This window comes from Zonotrichia leucophrys, chromosome 1, assembly GCF_028769735.1.
Source record: "Zonotrichia leucophrys gambelii isolate GWCS_2022_RI chromosome 1, RI_Zleu_2.0, whole genome shotgun sequence".
Classification (NCBI taxonomy): domain Eukaryota; kingdom Metazoa; phylum Chordata; class Aves; order Passeriformes; family Passerellidae; genus Zonotrichia; species Zonotrichia leucophrys.
This window is the reverse complement of record NC_088169.1, coordinates 101,712,753-101,729,997: the sequence shown is the minus strand read 5'-3', so window position 1 is coordinate 101,729,997 and position 17,245 is coordinate 101,712,753. Positions and strand designations below refer to the sequence as shown.

Genomic DNA, 17,245 nt, shown 5'->3' with positions numbered 1-17,245 from the left:
CTAAAGGGGCTGCTATTTTGAGCTTTAATAACATATTCTGGCTGTTAGACAGCTTCCACATGGCTTAAAACAAGATGAATATGGCTGGGGAAACAAGATGAGGTTAGAATTGGAGTCAGTTCTGCACTCCCCCCCAAAACAAGATAATTGAGCCCAGGTACTCTGTGGTTTCTGGCTGGAAGTAAATGTATGTGCTTGTATACCATTAGTCATGAAATACTGCTGCAAGAATTAGGATAGGAAGTGGACAGTTGTTTTTTGCACATAAATGCAGGATATCATTGTTTTTTTTAAGAGCAGGCATATAGAGTGGCAAACCTCCTAATTTCAATCTTGGGTGTAACCTGCAATTACCCAGTAACAGAAAGATAACTAAATGGTTTCTTTTAAAGCCTACTTGATTGAAAAACTTCAGTAGTCCTAATACTTCTTCTAGACTTTATAGGAAAGTAACTGAGCTTTTACAGATTTGTATTTTATTTAGTTAACAAATTATGTATCTCTACTGGTAGATTTGATGAATGAACATTTTGCTGTGGAATTGTTACTTTTAGGAAGGCAGTAAGCTTTTCTGTTGTCTAACATGATTTTAGGTCATGATTTTTAAGTCTAACAGTCCAGTTGATGAATTGAATCCTTGGAAGCTGTTTGGTTGGCAGTGGAGTAGAGATGCTCAGATTGGAGCTGTTCACTCCTGGTTCACTCATTTACCTTCCAGTGTAAGTTCAGACCATTGCAGAGAAGGAAATACAGGTAGAAACTGGAGGAGCTGAATATTATTTTTTCTCATCTTAGAGTGTAAAATAATTATGCTTGTTTTGTTACAATTTAACTTCAGTTAAACAGTTTGTCATGCCTCACCTACAGCTAATGCTGTGATTTTGTTGGTATTAGTCTTTTAAGGAAATTTAGTCTTTAAACACTTTCTTAGAAATAAGAATAATACATGTTTTTTAAGAATAAATCTACCTTTTGCTCTGAGAACCACTGTTTTAAATGCAGTTTATTTTAACATTTATGGTTTTCTGTGATGTTGGAACATATAGGTATAATAGAAAATACCCACTGGTATGATTAGCTGGTTTTCTGTAGAGAAGTTGGCCTTAAAGTAAATGTATTATCCTATTTCTTGAGATTTCTCTGTACAGAGAATTCTTTAAGTTCTTCTGCCTTGAACTGTTCATAAAATACGATGGATCTTGTCTCCTATACCTTGTTTCTGTGGAGTAAGTGTTGTTAGTAACAAACATGAGAGCAGCACTTGGGAAAATAAAGCTGTTCATAGGAGCTAAATATTGGTGTAGAAATCAGAATTAATATTTTATCACTAGAACATCATTAATGATTTACTCAAAGTTCTGTGGAGAATACATGGTGTTCTATGTGAACACAAATCTGGGACACCTCTTCACTCCAGTTAGAATGGGCACATTTTTTTGGATGGCTGGGTCTGTAATATCCTGAATCAGATCTCTAAAATCTTGAATAAAATGCTGCTTTTGAAAATTATTTTGAAAATTATTGCATTGGTAGCTTAGTGTGGAGATGGGCGACTTTTAATAGTGACAATTGAAATTTGAACAGTTTCTTAGGAGAATCAAGGCAGCACATGGTTACCTCTGTCTGCTCTTGTTTTCCTGTCCTCTTAATTCTTATGAGCAAAGCAGCTTCTCCCTACATTTTTCTCTTTTTAAAACTGATTTTGATGTTAAGAAGTACTTGTGTGAATCCTACAAGTCACAGGGACTCATAGAATGGTTTGGACTAGAGCAGACCTTAAAGATCATCCAAGTCCACTCTCCTGCCATGGGCAGGGAAACCCCCTCTAGATCAGGTTGCTCCAAGCCCTGTCCAGCCTGGCCTTGAGGCCCCATCCTTCCAAACCTGAGGCAGCCCCAGCTTCTCTGGGCAACCTATGCCAGGGCCTTGCCACCCTCACAGCCAAGAATTTCTTCCCAGTATTCCATCTAACCCTGCCCTCTCTTAGTTTGAAGTCATTTCCCCTTGTCCTGTCATTTCAGGCCCTTGTCCAAAGTCCCCCTCCAGCTCTTGGAGCCCATTTAGCTCCAAGAGCTGGACACCCCCAGCTCTCCCAGCCTGTCTTCAGAGCAGAGGTGCTTGGCAACCCTTGGTTTATCTCCATGGCCTCCTCTGGCCATGAATGTTGTTCAGTGCCTTACTATTTATTGGATGAGGTGGATTAGCCAGCCCTGCATGTGTGGTGTTGGATGTTAAAAAAATTAAACTTAAGGGAACGTGTATGAGAAATGCTTTATGGATTGGGGAAAAAAACCAGTCCTTACTAATATTTGTTATTTTACATTGTCAGAGGTTAAGGGGAGGAGAAAGAGGAATTCTGGTCTTTTAAGTAAAAAAAAAGTTGTTTTTAAACTCCTTTCACCTCCCTGTTCACATTTGTTTGGTGTTGTACCTGTAGTGGCCTGCATCATGCAGCAAAGCAGAGATTTCTTTGTTAAGATATGTGAGACCACTACAGAATTATGCCCAGCAGGACTTAACCTTTGCTGCATTCATGTGGTGATAATTTTGAATCCAGACTAAAACCCGATTCATCAGCTGATTATTGAATGTTTCTTTCTGTTCCTAGAAGGCAGATAAGCTTTTCAGTGATTTCTGGGTTTGTAAATCCAGCAGCAGCAGCTTGTATTGATGCAGACACAAGGCAGTATTGCTTTGCTTTTAATCAATTACAAAGCCAAATAGTACGCAGTATATGAAGTTAAATAATAACTTTTTCTAGGGGTTTCATGAAACTTGCATCCTAACTTTACTTATTATGCATCTCTACTGTTGGAAATATGAAAATTTTAGTAGAAGCAGTGGTTTTGCTCATATTTGGATACTGGGGTCTCCCATGAATTCTTCTAATCTTGGCTGTTGAAGAGATCCCTTAATCCACCTTATTTTTGTGCTCTGAAACCTTAAAATGTAAGAATGACTATAAAAAGGGCAATTCCATGAACTTTTCATTGTTGGAGGAGAAACAAATGTAAAGTTTTTGAGTTGGTGGGTTTTTTCTTTTTTATTTCTTTGCTCCAGGCTAATTCTCCAGTTAACGAATTCCACTATAATCCCATCAGGAGAATGTGGTGATGGTTTTGTAATTTATATTGTATGGTTGTCTTAATCCAGGTTCTGTCATTGTACCAGAAAATATGAGCCCAAGCCCACCATATGATTTGGCTTTGTCCATATGGAAATAATAAACTGTAATAAATGGCCAGCTGTTGTACAATGCGGTACTGAGGGTGATTTTCTTCCAAAGTAATTATTCTTTCTGAAACTCAGACACGCACAAAAATGATTCCCAATTTCAGGAGTCTTTTTCTCTGCAAAACTGATCGTTTGGGAGAAGTCAAAAATTTTTGAAACTTATGATACTTTCCTGCATCTTGCTGTCAGGAATTGTGGAAACAGGTGTGTGATTCTAAACAAAAGAAATTTAACTTTGAGTGAGACTGTTCATGTTTCAACAAGTAGGCTGTATCAGCACTAAATTTATGCAGTTACTGTGTGTGCCTGTGTTGGAGTCCAGCAGAGATTTCTGAAGTGTGTTAATGTGTGCTGAGAACTGCTTATTAAATTGGTAGTGCATCATTCCAGCAGCCTTAGGGTTACTGGAATGTAGGGTGTTGGTTCTTTTTTCATATTTTAACCACACAAGGGATACATTTCTCTGCAAAATTTCCCTGAAATTTTGAGATTTGAACTTGAAAGACAAGACTTTTTCCCTTCCATGTTCTGTTTTCTTCAGAGGTATTTTTAATTTGTTAAACACAGTGACAGTTATGTCATGTGGACAACCTAAGAACAACTTGTAGGAGCCAATATTCAGGTTAAAGTATATCAGTGTTTAAAGCCTTTCCCTTTGCTAAGTAGCATCTTAGTGAAGTGATTTGGGTGCTGGATTTAATTATGATACTGATAACAGGTGTTTAAATGCTGATGTAAACTGTGTAAGGATCACAGATATTGATCAGCTGTGTGACAATATGTATTTTTACTCATTGATGTTACTGTAATAATTCCATAACTGATTCCAGTATACACTGATACACTCAGACTGACAGGTACACACAAATTACACTCAGACTGACAAGTACACACAAATTAATATTTGGAATTCATGAATAGAGAACATTGTGATGAAATTTGGTGTCTTCCCATAATGGCTGTGTTTTTATTAAGCTGTAAACCTGCTCTCCTGTTGCAGATAGTAAATGGAGAAAGTGTAAGGAGGTTTAAGAGTCAGGTTGACTGATTATTTTGTCCCTGTTCTTGGGTGGGTTTCCTAATACAAGTAGTAAATAGACCATTTTCTTAAGGGAAATAAATATCTTGGAACTGCTGGATAATCATCCTAAACTTTCTAAAAACCTAGTGAGTTAACTGACCACAATGATGTATTCTTTGGCATTTGGAAAGCTGTGCTAATTTTAGGATTTTTTTTTTCTGGTTTTGTAGCTTAGATACCAGCATGGGCTGAGTACTCCAGATCTAAGGCAAACTCTTCCTAACCTGAAAAACTTCATGGAGCTTGGACTGATGGTTAGGTGGTAAGTATTTTTTGTAATTTATAAGAAAGAGGTGGGTACTACAAAAAAATTGAAGGTAAGGATTTGTCTCAAACAAACAGCTCCTCTTCACAAGTTGAGAATTCTAGGTGAGATTATGACCTTCCCAAAATACAGACTCTGTAACTGTCCACAACTTTCTACTGTTTTCTTACGCTCTTACAAGTTTTTCCATATGATGGGCCCATAACCCTTCTCAGAGGTTGATGTAGCAAGGGAATCCTATTTGAAAAAACAATGTTCTTCACTAGAGGGAGGTGAATTAATTGTTGTCATAAGACTGTATTTAATGTTTGGTAGCAGGTGCACCTTCTATACCAAACTGATCAAGTAGAACAAGTCGTAGCCTGGGCAGTTCCTGACTGTGTAATTCAAGTGAGCTGCACAGGAATCTAAAAGATAAACAATACAACCTCTCTGCAGTATAATTGCTGCTAATGAAAATAGCTGTTCCATGTTCACTGTTGTTGGTAAATGAGAAGCTACATTAATAAATAACTGAAGGTAATAGTATCTCCCACAGAAATCCCGTGTACTTCTGTTCTGATTCACTCTGGAGGATTAAGACTCATCTTCTACTGACTGCAGAAAATCAAATCAGACAGGTTTCTGTGTTTTAAGGCTAAAGTTGGTTTTGGTTTATCTTGCAGCAATTGTTTAAGCAGGAGGCTTAACCAGTTCTCCTTAAACTGAGGTGAATTTCACTAAATGTGAAGAACAGTTTACTACCCAGTGGATTTCAACAAATGATAGTTTGTATTCACATGGTTTTAATTTATGCTCTTTGAATTGTGTGCACTCATGCAGTCTATTGCTTTAAGCAATTGTTCTGTCCTGCATTCTCATCTAATCGTAGAATCATAAAATGGTTTTGTTTTCCTGCCTTCCTAACTCTCATGAGCAAAGCAGTTTCTTCTCCCTACATTCTCCTCTTTTTAAAATTGATTTTGATGTTGAAAAGTACTTGTGTGAATCCTACTGTAACAGGATACAGGAATCACAGAATGGTTTGGGCGGGAAGGACCTTAAAGATCATCCAGTTCCCACACCTTGCCACGGGCAGGGACACCTCCCAGTAGATCAAGTTGCTCCAACCCCATCCAACCTGGCCTTGAACATATCCAGGGATGGGGCAGCCACAGCTTCTCTGGGCAACCTGTGCCAGGGCCTCACCACCCTCACAGAGAAAATTTTTTCCCCAATATTCCATCTAACCCTTCCCTCTGGCAGAAGAAGGCCATTCCCTCTTGTCCTGTCATTCTAGGCTCTTGTCCAAAGTTCCTCTCCAGCTCCCATGGAGGCTCTTCAGACACTGGCAGGAGCTTTAAGGTATCTGGAGCCTTCTCTTCAACCAGGCTGAACACCCTCACCTCCAGGTTGCTGTTTGGAGTCTTGGCAAGGGAAAGCAAATATAGGAGTAGGAAAAATTTTGTCTTTCAGCAATACTGTAAAAAGTGTTGCCTGATGGAAATTCAGCTCAGCCAACAGAGGAAGTAAATATGTCCTGAGAAAAGGAAGCTCAGCCCCTTGTGCAGTTTTATTCTGTAAGTAATTTCAGACACAGCTGAAAAGATTCTCCCTGCTTTTGTTTTTTCTCTAGCAAGAAAAGCCTTCTTCATTAGGAAAATATCACAGTGAGTTTTCATGTGGTATCCATCACAGCAGTGTAAAAATCCTCAGATGATGTGTGGTCCCCTCAGAAAATTTGAAAATGAGGGGTAAGACTGTGATATCTGTAGCACTTCTCTCTGCTCATCAGTAGAGTGGGAGGGCTGTCTACTACAGTCTTAAATAAGCAGAAGTGGGTTGACACTGGAACATATGAAATGGGAATTATTTTCAGTGGGGATACCTGTTCTTCCCTTCTGGCATGTGCTGTCTCTGAGGAACTGATCTGGAAACTTTAGTTATGCTTCGGAGCTTTTGCCACCACACCATACAATCCTGTTGTTTTTTATAGGTGATGCACAATCATTAACAAAAGAAAGCACTTTTTTTTTTTTGGCTGGATAATATTTCCATGTAGGAATATTAAGCATAATTCTTCTGGAGTATTCCATTCCCTTCTCCCCATGGATGTCTATGCCTCATTTCCTTCTCATTTCCAGAAGTTGTTAATTTTTAACTTATTTCTTTTTTAAAGTGATGATTCCAATCAATGCTTCTTAATGCTTCTTAATGCTTCCTAATTATATAAATGGAAATGAGGCTTTACAGGGAGTCTGTCTTGAGGGGAAAACTGGCTAGACTTTCATAATTGGGCAGAATACAGATGTCCACTGTCCTGTGGATAATACCTGACTACGAACATTGAAACAAGCAGACAAGCCACTAGCTGTTAAAATGAATATTGAAAGGAACTTTTTGTTTTCAGGTTACTGTGAGTCATCTGATACTCTCTGACAAGGTGTTGTCAGTAAAATATTTCCAGGCTATTCTTTGTTTGCAGGATAAGAGCAGGGAGACAAGAGGTTTTCTTATCCACATACTCACTTGCACTGCCTGATTTGTTTGGTTCTCTTGCTGATCTCCAGTTTCCTTTCTGAGCACAGTAGCTGGGTTTTTCTGAATTTAAGTTCTGTCACCACCATGATCATTACCATTTTAGATTAAAAGTAAACCCAAAAAATACTCCATGGCTTTTGTAGAAGAGCTCACTTATTTCATACATCCATTAGAGCAAATTTGGCTGTAAAGTGTCTCCCACAATCTTCTGTTTTGCCTTGAGCTCTGGGCTAGCCTTTGGCCCTTTGGAAGGTGTGCAGAGTCCAGTGTTTGTCCATCAAGGCTTAGTGGCTGGTTCCCTGAGCCTGGTGAGATTTGTGTTGTCTTGGTTTCTCAGGCATTACATTTAAATGATTAATAAATGTTTTCACATCCCAATTTATGTGATTTATTGCAGCAAGCTTGCAGATCTGCAAGCTCTGCTTCCATCTTCATACCTCTCCTGGTACCAATATTCTGCTGTGTTTACTTTTGTCCCCCAAATCTTTTCTGTTTCCTTTTAGGAGTACTTCTCTCTGTTTCCAGCTTTTTAGTCTTGGAGTTTTACTGGCTTCCAGAAAAGTAGCTCAGTTTTTCAGGTTAGCTTTTGTGGATGCAAAAGGCCCTAAGCAGATTTTGTCTTAAATCCTTTTTCTTGTTAGCAGGCAGTTTATTCCAGCATTTGAGACAGAATCATAGAAAGGTTTGGATTGGGAAGGACCTTAAAGGCATGTTGATCCACTCTCCAACCATGGGCAGGACACCTTGCACTAGACCAGACTGCTCCAAGTCCTATCCAGCCTGGCCTTCAACACTTCCAGGGATGGGGCAGCCAGACTTCTGTGGGCAACCTGTGCCAGAGCCTCACCATCCTCACAGCCAAGAATTTCTTCCTAATCTCTAATCTAAATCTCCTCTCTTTTAGTTTAAAACCGCCCCCCCTCGTCCTGTCCCTCTCTGCCTCTTTTAAAAAGTTGCTCTCCCTGTTTCTCATAAGTCCCCTTCAAATCCCCATTTTCATGTAGTCTGTCCATTTTTAACATTTTTCATTAAAATAGGGTTTTTTTTTTTCACATTCAGATTTACCTTTCCCAAGTTTAGGCTCTTTAGATTATAGTTACATTAAATCAAAAGACTCTGACTCATTTTCTCTCCTATTCTTCAGCTTTTTTTTTTTCACTTTGTAACTTATGAGGGATAGTGTTTGTGATTAACAGAAAGTAAAGAACATGCTGCAAACTTGAGCAGACTAGCAAGAAGATTTTTTTCTTAGCAAATAGACAGTAGACTTATCTAAATACACGATACCCCTTTTGAATGGCTTGTCTGTAGGCAGGGAGATGCCCTTTTGAGGTGTATTTAAAGGCTTTCCTCAAAAATACTTGAGTGCCAAGGCTTAAATTTGTGTTTTGAGGCTGTGTCTTGATTAATATACTGCTACAATCAAGAGGAGCCCAGAACTTCTTAGTTATGAAAACTCTGATGGCTTGATTTATGAAGATTTCATTTTTAAAAATATGTTGCCAAATTTTTTAACTGCCAAAAGATGCAGTTTCATCTTAACTTCATATTGGCAGCCTTCCTATTGCTATTGTACATTATTTTACCAGTAATCTCTAAGAAGGTGAGAAACTATCACTGCTTTTTAGCACAGTTGACATGATGTTGGCTCTGAACTGCTCATGGAGCTTCAAGCATTTCAGATAGCTATAAACCAATTAAAACACCTTCATTTAGTGTTCTTACTGCCATGAGGCCGTAGTTTACAACACAAAAAGATCAAATGGTGTTTAGGTTTTTGTGGGTTTTTTTAAGCATTCTCATAGCAAAGAGCTGTAGCTGTGGGTTTTGGCTTTTGGCCAGGCAATCAAAATTTAGTATTTTGTCCAGCTGTGATCCAATAATGTTCCTCACAGGAAACATTTTGTGTGGAGGAAAAGATACATATTTGAGCCTGTAAATTGTATTTTGTCCCTCATATTGCTTTACAGTTTCTCTGAGCCACTTGCAGACAGATTGAATAATCACAAGTGAGTCTGACCGAAGGAACATTTTATCAAAACTACAATCAGAATGTGTTCACTAAGAAAATAATTTCAGAAATGTTTGTGTCTTACTTTAGTCACTTTATCTCACCTGTTTACAGTGGGGAGTCTGTGTCTTCCACCTTAAGGCTAAGAATGCTCAGAGTGACTACTTGGAACTAGCGAAAATTAATATTCTGGGAGAAAACAGCTACTTTGTCATTTTGCTGCCAGAAAAACTTAGAGCTGAAGTCAGACTGTTAGAATTGGCTTTTGAGATTTGAATACAATTGAAATGTTGAAATTGGTGACCTGAGGCTTCTCATTGCTTTTTTTTTTTTTTATAATTTAGAAATCCTGCTTTCTGACAGGAACTGTACATTCCCATATGCGTAACGAGTTCTAGTGTCATCCACTAGACTAAAAGTCATCAGGCCCTAATGACAGTTAATGAAATCAGTTTTTAATCCCCACAAGTCACAGGCCATTCTTCTTGGACAGATGTCCACACCTGTTTGGTGTCTCAGGAGACCAACCAAGGGATTGCTGCTGGAAGCTGAATCAGCCCAACCTGAGCAATTCAGCTCAAGGCTGTGCCTTAGAGTAAAGGGCTGTGCTCCTGCAAGCCAAACCCTTTTCACTGGGGACAATACCTCACAGTCTCCAAAGTGTGTGAGTAACTGGATGAGAGTTTTCTAAAATTATTCTCTTTTTCATATACTTTTGTATAATTTTATTAATTTCATGAGCTGTGAAGCTCAAAGGACAAGGGACAATGTCTTTAAACTGATGGAGAGTGGGTTTAGTTTAGAAATTAGGAAGCAATTCTTCCCTGTGAAGGTGGGGAAGCCTGTGTTCAAGGCTGGGTTGGATGGGGCTTGGAGCATCTTGGTCTAGTGGAAGGTGTCCCTGCCCATGGCAGGGGGATTAGAACTAGATGGTCTTGAAAGTTGGTTTCAAACCAGACCCTTTTGGGATTCTTTCTCTGGACTTTACCTTGATATCAATGCTGTGAATTCTAGTAACAGTACAGCCTCAAGGAAAACACAAATGGAATAGACACCCTCGATCAGCTGCTTGTTTTCATAGGTATTAATAGCAGCCTTGTATTTTTGAGCTCTGTGCCTCTGTCCTAAACATTACTTCTGAGCTAAAACTTCTACATGACTTCCCATGCTCACCTGGAGGGAGGTGATAGCACAGGAAAAAACATTTAATCCACATAAGTCATTATGGATTTATTTTACTTGCCTGCAGACTATGACCATTATTCTACTTAAAAGAGAGCTATTTATCTTCTCATGTTTGCCTTGTAGACACTTCTCACTTAGCCTGAGCTTGTTGCCTAGGTTGCCCCTGTGATCAAGAAAAGGCATCCAGGGAAGATGACTTTCCCAGTGATCATAACTGGCTCTCAAATAGGGGATTAACACTCTTGTCTCATTTTTCCTCTCCAGTGACTGTGGAACTCTTCAATGGCTGATCTCCAAAACCCTTTATACATATTTACTTCTATCTAGATGCCTTAGATAATATTTGATAAGCAGATAAACCATACTATTGACTTCATTCCTCCATTCTCAGATTTGGGATGTTATCCCTGTATTTATTCCTGACTGAAGCTCAACACATCCTATTCATATTTATTGGTAGCAATGGGCAGAGTTCTGAACTCTGCTCCCATATTTCTCCAGCAGTTTAAAACCTGGTTTTGAAGCCTTAAGGTCCATTTCAGTGAATGTTAACCAAGGAATCTAAAAAAAAAAGAAAAAAGAAACCAGAATAAACCTTCATAACACTTCTCCTATCCCCCCCCCACACCCTCTTTTCTTTCCCACTGACAATGTAAAGAGACAAAACCTGAGACTTTCAGTCAGTGTGCCACGTCTTCTTCAGTTCTCTTAGGGATAGGAGTCTCTCTTGCCATGCCATTGAGACTTCTCCACAAGAAACAGTTGTCTTTGGCTTTAAGGTCACAGTGAATCAGCCACCCGGGAAAGGAAAATCTCTTTGCAGTGTGAAAGTCTCTCCCATGCCTTGCAGTTTTCCCACAGCTGCTTTCGTGGGCCATGTCAACTTATGGGGTACTAAGGATGAGCTGTTATAGCATAAAAGCAAAAGTTCTCTTCAGCCATCTCTAGGAAACAGAGGTTTTCTTCTTCTGTTCCTGGGGCAAGGTTTCTCATCATTCCTTTCTGTTCAACCTACTTCAACATTGCTTCTGCTCATGGCTGTGGATAGAATGCTACATCCCCCCAATGCATTCCATGAGTTACAGGGAAAAAAATTGAGTCTGATGTATCAATTATATCTTAACGATAGCCTTACAAGAGAATTTCAGCCCAAGAATAAGGGATCTCCTCAGTCTCCTCCCATCTAGGAGACTTCTTCACTGACCTTAGTGTCCCATGTTGTTTTCTCTATGTGTCTTCATCCTTTTTCCTGATTTGGGAGAGAATTGGTGTTCACAGGTTCATTTGTTCTCAAGCTTTATCAACTGAAACAGTTTTGTATAGAGTTCTGCAGTGCTGGAAGGCTGATCTCATCCAGGCTCTACACTGGGGGGAATCACTCACTGTGCCTCTCCGTTGGTTGCGGGGTCTTCACCGACACTGTGCGAGTCGTGCTGGCTGCTGGCACCACCCTGTGTCTTCTGTTCATGTGGGGCACTGTTATAAATGAATACTCCAATTTAATTATTAAGCAACTTTATTAAATTATCAAAGTATAAATTTGGAAAAAGCCACAAGCAATTTTGACTCTGAGACAGGCGATCAGGGTCAGGAAGATTTAGGATTTGGCCTCTATTGCACCAAAGCCCTGTGGGTCTCCAAAATGTCATTTCGAAGGGATCTGTTTTATACAGTCTTTTGGGCTCTAGAAGGGGGCTCTTCTTTTGCATATTTTAGCATGTTATCATAGTTTTTTCTTTCTTGCTACCACGTTTCTGAGAACCGGTGGATAATTCCTGGAATCCTGTCAGGTGAAAACTTTCTGGGATAAACTTCTAATGATGCCTATCAAATGCCTCCTGCTGGGGTCTGGTCAGATGGAAAGAAATCCCTTGAAATATACATACCGAGAGGCAGTGTCCTCCTGGTGTTTGAATCTCCATTCTTTATCACGTACCCTATTACTGCTTGTTGCCCAAAACTGGCTTGGTACAGAAGATGCTGTGGTTTTAATTTCCTTTAGCACAAATTATTATATAACATATATCACAGGCATCAAAAAAAAAAAAAAAAGAAAAGCTGTTGCTGCTTCTGTCCTTCTGTTTGCAGCATGGCTGGCTAAAAGCAGCCAAGCAAACAAAGTTCATTGCAAGCCATGCTGAGATAGCCACTGAAGCACAGTGCTGCCCCAGCCACACCGATTTTGGCCAGGCAGTCCCAGCCTCGGGGCCCCCTCCAGCACCGGCCATGGGGCCATTCCCAGTGCTGGTCCCGGCCACATGGTTGCTCCATCCCGGCCACATGGTTGCTCCCGGCATTGGGATGTGCCCTGAGGGCGTGGCCCAGCAGTGCTGCCAGGGAAACGGACTGGTGGGGTTTCCAGGAAGTGGCTTGGTCCTGCTGGGAAGGGACGGGGTCTGGCAGGCTTCCTCGGAAGGGGCTGGATCACAGCAGAGCCCAGCCTGGCCAGCTCCCAGTTACCTGTTCCAAGGCCAGAGCTTTTCACAGACTTACCTGTCCTTAAATGTGTTTTCACAGAGGCCTAAGTAGCTCTTTTAAGTGGTTTAACTGGGGGTTGATCTTCAAAACTAGCCAACTGATTGGATGTGCTAGATCCCCACAGGGAACCACCCTTGCAGTCCCAAACAATCTGTTAAACCATGACACAAGATTTTCCCGTGCCAGACAAAATGGATCAGGACTTGAGCAGGAGTTTCTTTTAAATGAAGTTCATGAAGGACATCCTGACAGTGGTTGAATCTTAGAGTTGTATATTCAGCAGATAATAATAGCTGGTTTTTTACTATTTTTTTTTTTAATTCGGAAGGAAAATGAACCAGCTGCTTATGTTAATGTATAGTATGCTATTTATATATAGGGTGGTGATTATAGTCGCATAAATATTGAGCTGATGAAGGAAAGTTCTCATAACACACCTGAGATGATGTAAAGTGGATTTTCCAAGTTATAAAGCTTGAGACAGGGAAAGTAGCTTGTTGAACTGTACTACAGTAAGTTAGACTTGTAAATTAGGCTTGATTGGTTCATGTTCCTTAAGAAACAGAGGTTGGCAATTGTCCAAAGAGTTTTGGAATGACTGGCACAGAAAAGCAGAAGATCTGGCAAGAATAACCCTCTGCAAATAGTGAAGTTGTTGTGGTTTTTCTCCTTTGTGCAGCTGTCAGGGAAGTCTGCTGTTGGATTCTTTGTCCATAGAGTATTCAGATGTTATTACTCACATTTGAAGAGTTTATGATGACCCAGTACAGGCCATAAATATGTAAATATATGGTCAGCAGTAATATTCCATAAGTGCAGCTCAGTCCTATAAAATGGTGTTAACAGTGTGAATTAGCATAATGTGATGGTTTCTTGGGTGATTGGCTTGCCAAACCATAGAGTTCTGTAAGTGTTCCTACAAAACCTGTTTTTCACTACAGCTGTTCCCTGGGCTGTCTTCTGTGGTTCATATGGCATGTTTGGGGTTTTAGCACTTTGGGATAGAAGTTGTTGGCCAAACGGAGCCTGGAGTTGTGATAGAACAATTGCTTCAGCATCTGTGTTGCTCATGAGCGTGCCTGATGGGTGTGATCTGTTCTTTCCTTCTTTTGCAGCGATCGACACCATACTTCCAGTGCAATTCCTGTTCCAAAGAGACAGAGCTCTAGCTTCGGCAGATTGGATATTGGTTTTTCCAGTGGGCTTCCTTCTCCAGATAAAGGACTCCGAAAACGAGCCAACACAGGAAGCGAGAGACTTCAGTACAAAACTCCTCCTCCTAGTTACAACTCTGCTTTAACACAGCCTGTTGCTGTCACAGCCTGTGTGGGAGAGCTGGATAAAAAACCTGGACCCATATGTTCTTCCTTGGACACCTCCATGGACTCCTCCAAAAGAAATACCAAAAAAGGCCAGGACTTGTGCAGTAGTTTAAATGGAGAAAATGGAAGCCTAAACAATACCCAGGACAGGCAGGAACCTTTCCTAGGACGTTCTAGTGCAATAAATGGGGCGTTTCTGCCTGGCGAGTGCTCTGGCACCATGAACAACAAGCAGCCCTGTGAGTTTCAGCCCCCGCTCAACCCCGTGCTCTGCTGCACCGTGGAGCAGGCAGAGGAGATCATGGGTATGGAAGCGACAGGGTTCAGCACGGGAGATCAGCTGGAAGACTTTACCTCCATCCCAGTGGAACATGCTGTAGCGGTTGAGTGTGATGAACAAGTCCTAGGGGAGTTTGAGGAGTTCTCTCGAAGGATCTGTGCACTGAACGAGAACATGTCCAGCTTCCGCAGACCTCGCAAAAGTTCGGACAAGTGAGCTCGCACGGAGATTTGATAGCAGACATTGAGGTGAAATCAGTGATCTGGAATAGAAATAAAATTGCACTTATTCTTTATATTAATTATGAAAATAAAAAAGCTTAAAGTTGTTCCTATGGTGTTAGACAAATGGACTTGAGCACAATAACACAGGATCATGGTGTATTCACAGCCCAGGTAACTTCATTCTGCTTTAAGTCCTTTTCTGTCTGGTATTTATAATCCATTGAAGGTTTTGTGGGGTTTTTTTTCTAGGGCATTGGAATCCATTTATAAAGGCTTTTCCGAAAACAACTTCTAGTGATGATCAGCCCCCTCTATGAATGTTTGTTATGTTCTTAATTATTATTTAGAGTTAAATTTATTTTAATCTTTCAAAAGAAAAACCCTTTAATTTAATATATTTTTATGGTAAGATGTCTTTACATTCTCCCATGTACTCCTGCGTATGCTTGAGCAGTGTAGTCAGTATTAGAGAAATACCATGAATTTGGTACAATTGGACAACTTTATTTTGGCTGTGCTCTGTAGCCTTTGAAGTTCTAGTTTGCACTGAGGAGTCTTCACTTGGCAGTGTGAACTTGCCAGAGAATGAGCACCTGTGTGATTTTTTTCCAGTTTCCTTGCACCTGGTTAATCAGAAATGACATTTGGGGGTTTTTCCACTCCTCTTTTCCTCCAAACTTGCTCTTCCTACCAGTGGAAACCTTGAGGAATAAACCACCTCTAAGGTTCTGTGTAATAATCTAAGCCTGATCATTCCCCGCTTAGGCTGGGCACAGATCTCATTAGTGAGACTTAATGAACCCAGTACCAACATGGGGTTCAGCTGCCACCCTCCAAGGTGTGCAAGTGGGGACAGTGTGCCCTGAGACACTTCAGACATCTTCCAAAAAACCCAGACTGGGAATGAAGCACTTTGGAATTAGGTCAATGTGTGGAATTGCTCCATCCTCTGTGAAAAGGAGGCACTTAACATTATTCATCTGAATTTTTATTTTTTTAACCATCTATACTTTGAGGGAAGAGCCTTCCAGTGGTTTGCTGGAGGTGCAGATTGCTGTTGGGTCGGTTACCACTGCCACGTGTTCAGCTGCACTAATGAGAAAGCAATTTGCAGCCTGCTTTGTGATTCCTGGTATGTATTTCAGTTTGGATTTCATTGCTCTTGCTTTCTATATTGTATACCCAAGAATCTGAGCTCAGTTGTGAGCTCTGAAATATAAAAGTATATAGCAGAATAAAAATACTTCATCTTGTCTGGCTTTTTTTTCTCTCCCTGGTTTATGTTTTCTTTTGAACCCACAACCTAGTCTTTTCCTAACTTCACTGTAAGGCTAGCTGAAATTAACTTTTAAAAAATATGGATATGTGTAATCTCAGCTTTCTGTTGTCAAAACAAGATGTGTTTGTGAGAACCAGTATACATAATAGCACTGTTCTAGAATATGCATTTTTCCAGGTAACGCCTTAATGATTGCATTAAAACTATATTCACATTTCTTCAGTTAGCTTTTAATGATTGTGTCCACAGTTGAGTGGTAGGATAGAGCCTCTCTGCAGCAATTTGCTGGCTTTGGTCTGTCCCAGGATGATGTGCTAGAGGGGAGCACTTGGAGACCTTGATTTTGAGACACTGAACATGATTTCATGGTCAGTACAAAGCTGGACACATCCATGAGTACCTTCTCCCCCAGATTAGCTCCTCTGTTCAAACCTCATGAAAACTTCCCTGAAGGAAGTGCTGCAGAAGCTCAAAGCACTGCCATCATCTTTGGAAAGGAATGGGTAGGAAGCTCTTGCTGTCCCTAGGCCTAGAGAGGGAGAAATAAACACCTGAAAGAACAGCACTTCGTAGTGATGAGCGTAAGATATCCTGTCCTGGGCCCTGTGCCATCTTCTGATACCAGTGTAATTTCAGGTGAAATTCAGTAACTTCAGGTCAGTTTTGCACCATGTGGGATGGGATCTGGCGTACTCGAGGCAGCACTGGCCTGTTTGTGCACACACTCGTGTTCCTGTATAACATAAAAGCATCAGCTTGTGTGGGATGGTGACTTTTCAGAGCAACCCAAAGAGTAGTTGTGAAGTCACTGCATTTTGTAGGTGAACGTGGCAATTTAGCAACATGTGAAAGTAGGTTTGTACAGCATCAGTGGGACTTTTTTTTTCTATTAGTTGTTTATTTCTCAGGTTGCACAAACCAAATGAAGTCTAGTTCTCCTCCCCAATGTTGTGTTGCTGCTCCTGTTTAACCCTTGTAATTGATAATGTGCTAAACACTATGGTTGATTTTTGCATCTGTTGCACAAAGCTGCTCAGATGAGCTTTCTATGGATTATCTTTAGTTAGCCTTAAATTATCCCTGTGTTTCTCTTGCACTTCTGCCACTTTCCATGTAGCAGGTGCTGTGAGGTGGGACAGCATCACAGGGCTGATGGAGCATTGACCAGCTCCTTGTGGCTAGCAGGAAGGGGGTTGTACAGACTGCAGCTGTGTCATAGCTTTCTCCTTTTGGTGTTTATTTTTTTCACCCCCTGTAAATTACTTTGGAAATAGTGTAGTGGAAGAGAAACAAACAGGAGGTTTGAGGGTGACATAATGGATCACAGTGTATGTTCAATTTTCAAGAGCCTTTCAGTTCCTGCACA

At 40.5% G+C, this 17,245-nt stretch overlaps 1 protein-coding gene across 1 annotated transcript in view; it reads left to right on the top strand.

Moving 5' to 3' along the window:
- The window catches only part of UVRAG (UV radiation resistance associated), an 85,926-nt gene extending 71,203 nt beyond the window's left edge, over positions 1-14,723 (top strand). The window contains exons 14-15 of the mRNA XM_064726291.1: positions 4,486-4,577; positions 13,890-14,723. Of these exons, the coding sequence (XP_064582361.1) occupies positions 4,486-4,577; positions 13,890-14,592 (795 nt within the window). The 3' untranslated portion in view covers positions 14,593-14,723. The remainder of the gene's footprint in view (positions 1-4,485; positions 4,578-13,889) is intronic.
- The last annotated feature ends 2,522 nt before the right edge of the window (positions 14,724-17,245 follow it).